General features: G+C 45.3%; 1 protein-coding gene across 3 annotated transcripts; it reads right to left on the reverse strand.

Annotated features, from left to right (window-relative positions):
- Positions 1-2734: 2734 nt before the first annotated feature.
- Positions 2735-6328, reverse strand: LOC117852291 (chaperone protein dnaJ C76, chloroplastic). 3 transcript variants are annotated; one of them, XR_011898030.1, is made up of 7 exons: positions 5915-6328; positions 5535-5715; positions 5354-5460; positions 5031-5256; positions 4700-4952; positions 3159-4539; positions 2735-3032 (listed from the first exon to the last, which is right to left on the reverse strand). XR_011898030.1 is itself a non-coding variant. In XM_034734316.2 (5 exons), the coding sequence occupies exons 1-5, from the start codon at positions 6173-6175 to the stop codon at positions 4816-4818; spliced, it is 909 nt and encodes a 302-aa protein (XP_034590207.1). In that variant the 5' UTR covers positions 6176-6328; the 3' UTR covers positions 4672-4815. The 3 variants fall into 3 exon arrangements, 2 of the variants coding, with proteins under 2 accessions (XP_034590207.1, XP_034590205.1); XM_034734316.2 differs by lacking the exons at positions 2735-3032; positions 3159-4539 and having other exon boundaries at positions 4672-4952; positions 5034-5256; XM_034734314.2 differs by lacking the exons at positions 2735-3032; positions 3159-4539 and having other exon boundaries at positions 4672-4952.
- Positions 6329-6383: the final 55 nt, after the last annotated feature.

A 6383-nucleotide genomic window follows, 5' to 3' on the forward strand; every position in this document is an offset into this window, starting at 1 on the left:
CGGATGTGCTCAGATCTGGTTGAGATTTGGATTTGGTTTTTGGTTTGGTGGGGGCAAACGGGGAGGGCCAGGCAGCCGCGGAGGTCCTGGGAGCAGCATTGAATCGGCGAGGGGGCGAAGCTGGCGGATTGGGGCGGCGGCGGGGCGTAGTTGGTGGGCGGGTCACCGTCGCCGTCGCCAGGGACGAGGCGCGCTAGGGGGCCATCACTCTAACTGGCAATGCTCTTGAAAAGACTACTTAATTTATGTGGTGAAACTACTTAATTTATGGAGACTTTTTTATCAAACAACTGAAAGCAATTCTTGATACGGACATGTTCATTGCTTCTATTGGTATTTTGGAAATCACAATCGTATGACACCACTTTAAAATGCCTGAGATGATAAAAGAGCGATGGTCTCATATTTATCCTACCAAATGTCATTAAGCTTTCATTTTCTTTTTCCAGTGTAAATCTTTCTTTCCTAGCGTGATCTATTTGGTACAAGTAGTTTGCATGATAATGAATTGATTTTACAAACAGTCCTGTATGTGCTTTGTCAACTAAATGAAGTTTCCTTTCCGATAACTTAGGTAAATAAACTGCAGCGGGCTTGTCTCAGGGATCCTGTTAAGGTGACATTCTACCTTTGCCTTTTGAAGTGTTTAATATGCAAGAAGTTGATGACATCTCAGTCTACTCACTCTTTACTTATGATCACAAATTTTTTTCTTTGAAACAGGTTGAAGCGGCCTTAAAATATTCTACAGTGGATTCGCTTAAACAAGAGTTCTACTTTGTTCCTGCAGATTACAAGGTCAGTTTATTTGGCCCGGCTCACTATGCTGCTGCTGCTGCTGCTGTCGTTGCTGTATAAATTGACTTTCTTGAGTTCATGTGATCTAAATCTGTTGCCTCAATATTTTTGTGTTGTCATGGACAGTAAATAATATGTTTAATTATGTTGCACTTGTACCACTTTGTGATCTTTGTGATATTGGAAAGTAGTGTCTTATTTTGTTTCTTTCTTGAAAATGGCTGTATTATTTCTGGCATAAACTTCCTGTGTCAAATTTATTTTTGGAATCTGCGTGGCTAAACCTGTACTCTACTATTTGGATAAAGACAAACCTGTATCTCCACTTGCATTGTGCTATTTTCATTTGGATATTTTAAACTGCCCCATGATCCTGAATCATGTTTGCTGCTCGCTTGCTAGGCTGAAATGGAAAACTAACTGGCTGCACAACCAAAAGAAGGTGAAACAATCCAAGTCTGCGGCTCAGGTTGTATCTGGAATTTTTGCTGTTTGTGTTTCTGGAACTATTGTTGTTTCTGAAAGCAAAGATGAAACATGAATGTAATTGCTGTTGTATCTGATTTGAATGTAAACCTGAGATTGTATCTGTTCGGTATGTATTCTGGGTTGTAATGATCATTCTGATATATGGGCTGAGAAATTAGATTGAATTTGTGAGCTCAATTTTTAATACGCCTATTTAGTGGTTTTCGATCTGATACAGTGGGCTAAAAAAATGACCCAACTGAGTGACCCAGTTCTATAATGGGCCTATTAACCAATGGGCCGTGAATGCCACATCAGCAGATATATCACTAGCCATGTTATTGTCCACGTCATCGTCACTGGCCACATCATCAATGATGTCACTAGCCATGTCATCGTCCACGTCATCAACCACGTCACTAGCCACGTCATCATCATTATCTACATCACTAGTCATGTTGGCCGCCACGTGGCAACCATATGTGACGTTTATTTTCGTCACAAACACTGGGCCTGGGCTGGGTTGCACGGGCCTGAGGGTGTTTTGTGACAGTTAGAAAACATCATAGATTGTGCTGATCTGTGATGATTTTGAAGAAAACGTCGATCGATTTAATCTATGACGCTCAATACATGACGTTATCTGAAATCGTCATAGACACTGCTTTATGACGATTTTTCAGCGATCTGTGATAAATTTGGTTCGTCACAGATTAAATGGTTTCTTGTAGAGTAAGACCGCTTTCTCTACACGGTATGGATTATATGAGTACTTGGTCATGTCCTTCGGGCTTACAAATGCTCCAGCCTACTTCATGTATCTCATGAATTCGGTATTTATGCTCGAGGTTGACAAGTTCGTCGTGGTTTTCATTGACATCCTCATGTAGTCCGAGAATGAGGAGGAATATGATGAACACCTCCGCATTGTTCTTCAGCGACTAAGAGATCATCAGTTGTATACCAAATTCTCCAAGTGCGAATTTTAGCTGGATAGTGTGAAATTCCTGGGGCACACTATATCCAGCGAAGGCATAACAGTTGATCCAAGCAAGGTGCAGGAAGTGATGGACTGAAAGTCGCCCACTTTAGTGCATAAAATCAGAAGTTTTCTTGGTCTAGCAGGCTACTACTGACGATTCATTCCGGATTTCTCGAAGATAGCTAAGCCAATGACCGAGTTGCTAAAGAAAGGGATCAAGTTTGTGTGAAGCGAGAAGTACGAAGAAGCTTTCTACACCTTGAGAAAGTAATTAACCTCAGCACCAGTCTTAGCCCAGTCAGATAACACCAAGCCTTTTGACGTCTACTGTGATGCTTCTGGCACTGGGCTCGGATGTGTTCTTATGCAAGACAATCGGGTCATTGCCTATGCTTCACGAGCATTATGGCTGCATGAGCAGAATTACCCAACACATGATCTGGAGTTAGCAGCAGTAATTCATGCTCTGAAGATGTGGAGACACTATTTGATGGGTACTCACTGCAATATTTATACCGATCATAAGAGTCTAAAGTACATCTTCACCCAAGCTGACTTGAACATGCATCAAAAAAGATGGTTAGAGTTAATAAAAGATTACAATCTATAGGTGCACTATCACCCCGGAAAAGCAAATGTGGTTGCGGATGCTTTTAGCCGCAAGGCCCATTGCAATTGCCTTTCCGCAGAGAATTTTGCAAAGACCTTGTGTCACGAGATGAGGAAGCTTAACTTGGAGATTGTTCCTCACAGCATGCTGAACCACATCTCTGTTGAGCCCACCCTGCACAACCAAATAGTTATGGCACGGTTAGAAGATAAAGGGATAAAACTTATCAAGAAGAAGCTGACACAAAAGGATGATGGGTATAAGCATTTCTGACAGGACTGGAAGGGAGTGGTATGGTACCATAACCGACTAGTTGTCCCCGACAGTTCCAATCTTCGAAAGCAAATCTTGGATGAGGCACACCTCTCCAAATTCTCTATTCACCCTGGTAGCACTAAAATGTACCACAACCTCCGACAAAATTTTCGGTGAACTGGGATGAAGCCGGAGAGTGCGACACATACCAGAGGATGAAAGCAAGCCACTTGAAAGTAGCATGTACTCTTCAACACTACCTATACCCTCTTGGTGAGAGGATATCAGCATGGATTTTATTGTTGGTTTGCCAAATATCTCTCAAAGGCATGATTTCATCTGGGTCATCGTGGATAGGCTCACCAAGACGGCACACTCTCTCCCTGTCTGAACAAACTATCCAACCCAGAAATATGCCGAGCTATGACGGCGTCCGGAGGTCACTCGCCGTCTTTTCCGCGGTGATACTCTATGTATTGATGGCGTCCACTTTTGTAATCAGCTTCACCTGCTCCAACTGCAGCTTCTTGACCTCCTGGACCAGGAGATCGATTTTCTCCTCTGTCGATGCCATACGATAGGTGAGGGTCGGCGCTCTCGGTTTCTTCGCTTGCTGTGACGGTTGTGGTGGCAGGGGTGGCGGTGGTGGTGGTGTACTGGGCGACGGAGTATGTGGCAGTATGGTGGCGGCGGTGGTGGTGGTGGAAGTGGCCTTTGCCGGGGCTTGCAGCTTGTTTTGCGGTGGCGCCAGGTCGAATCCGGCGGTGTAGTTGCTCCGATTGGCTCTGGTACCGGATGTCACGGACCACGATGGCTGTAGGGAGGAAAAGGGGCGCCGGCGTCGCGCGCGGCAAGAGAACGGCGGCGCCGCCTCTGGAAGAACGGAGGAAAAAGGAGATAGTTCAGTTTAGGTTTCTCGTTCGTTTCCATGCCTGTTCGCGTCACAGGCCTTAACTGGCCAGGCAACCAGCGATTACAGGGTACACAGGCCCATTCCCGACGCACAGGCCCATCAGCTATTACATTGGCCTTGGGCCCAAAGTAGCAGATGGTGACACAATTCCAGTGCTCTCGCATCTCAAGAGCTGCGGCCTTTGTGATAGCATGCACAATACCATCCAGCACCATACCATCTATGCCTTCATGCTCTAGCGACGCCTTGAGCTCCATGTGGATGTAGGCACAAAAACTGTCCCATCATCGAGCCATATTTGTAAAGGGTAGGTGATGAGGAGGTGGTGATGGTGGCCGAATCTAGGAGGGGATGAGGTGGTGCAGTCAAAAGCTCATGGTGATGGTGGTTTGTGGCCGGACTGGTGTTACGGTCGGAGTGAATAGGTATTTCTTGCAAAAGCTGAGCCAAACAGAGGCTTAGGTGTGTTTTCTCATTGTGGTGGCTGTAGTCAATCCGTTTGTCTGGAGTTGCCTGGAATTAACAGGTAAATTAAGCTCTCTTCAGATTTACAAGCATTTGGGCTATAAAACATCATGCACGTTTAGTTTGTAGGAGTGAATGTGTTCCTAGGACATATCCCATCGGAATAAATGCAAATGATGATGCCAAGAAACATCGTGTACTCATTTACCATTATTTATACTTTTAATAATCTTTTCTGTAGTTGCAAATGTTGGCCATGGTTTCTGGTTGCAGCTAGGATCAATAACCAACCACAAGTCAAGTAGTCAACAACGAACTACCAATTCACCGATCTGTTCCGCCTTTCCTCCAGCCTCTGAATCCATTCCAAATATCAACCAGAGGTTTCCATCTGAGTTCCTCCCCTGCGCGGTGCCTTGCCTCGGCCTGCGCCTCCGTTTCAGCTTCGCAATCTGCATGCCCTGCAACATATTCAAACAGACGCGATCTTCACGTTTCTGGCGAGAACATTTGAAGTGACCAACACTGATTCGTTTTACCACCGTGGCTTCTGGAGGATTGCTCCCGTTCCAGTTCCTGTTCCTCCCTTTCGAGTCTCTTGGCAAAGTTCTTGGCTGCTGCGAACACGTTCCTAGGCCGTTCCCACCCTCCACCGAAGATACCATGGCCTTCCTTTGGCTGCGGACGGGACAGGAACTCCAGCACCGGCAGCTCCTGGCTCTCAACCCAGTGGATGCAGTTCACGGGGCAGGACTCCACAGCCAGCTGCCCTTGCACAACATAATTCAATCGATCAATTAATATGATCAGCCAAGCACTACGTGATGTCTTTGCTACCGGGTCACAAAACAAACTAAACAACCTGAATCTGCTGCTCCAGGTCTCCAAACTGGATATCCACATGCGCACTGCCAAGAACGTCGTCCATGGAAAATGTCCTGGCAGCATGATGCACGCACTCCCTGCATCCTTTTGTGATGCACCGAGTTATCTATAGTCTGTAATCATGTTCTATGAACAGAAATGTTGATGCTAGTACATACCTATGCACTTGTTCTCATCTACAAAGAGAGCTTGGCTTCTCACAGGTCCATTCCAGGAGCTATACCCATCCCCAGTGTAACCGCTTCCAGTGCCGGCTCTACTCTTGCCATCAACATGCCTGGAAAGGTTCCTCATCAACACATTGTACGCTTCGTTCAGCAACAGGGTGTAGTCATGACCCTGAACATTCAGGAACCAAATTTTCAAGGTTAGATCTAAAAAGCATGCTATAAAATAAAATTGATATTCAAAGCTCACAGCATAGCAATACAGATATTATTTTCTTCTGCGTACCCCAATTGCGAATAAATGAACAAGTTGGGCAGGAAAAAAAGAACGAAAGCAGAAGGTAAAATGAAGCAAAGGGAAACTGATGCACCTTGTAGCCAGCAATGTCAGGATGGTGTTGCTTCTGAAGTTTCCTGTAAGCCTCCTTTATCTCCTGAGGTGTGGAATGAACTGTGACCCCAAGCACCTGGTAGTAGTAGTCCCTGATCCTTCCCCTCGCTGTGCTGCAGCACCTGATCACACTTCTTGGTCTGTAGTGGTTTGGTCTAATCAGTTCACTGTGAACTGATCCATTTCTGAGCTGCAAATGACAATGAACATAAGCAGCAGAGGTGCCGAAGAACCCTACCATTTTCGTATTGTGGTGGTTCCTTCTGTGTCTTTGGTATTCCTGGCAACTGGATAGCTCTGTTCAGATATTTGCTGCAGATATATCCAAATAGCTGTCATTTTCATAGAGCAGATATTTGCAGGAACTTCCTCACTTTCAGCACTTTTCAACATCTTGTGCAGATATTTGCAGGAACTTCCTCACTTTCAGCACTTTTCAACATCTTGTG

Source organism: Setaria viridis, chromosome 4 (genome assembly GCF_005286985.2).
Source record: "Setaria viridis chromosome 4, Setaria_viridis_v4.0, whole genome shotgun sequence".
Taxonomy (NCBI): Eukaryota; Viridiplantae; Streptophyta; class Magnoliopsida; order Poales; family Poaceae; genus Setaria; species Setaria viridis.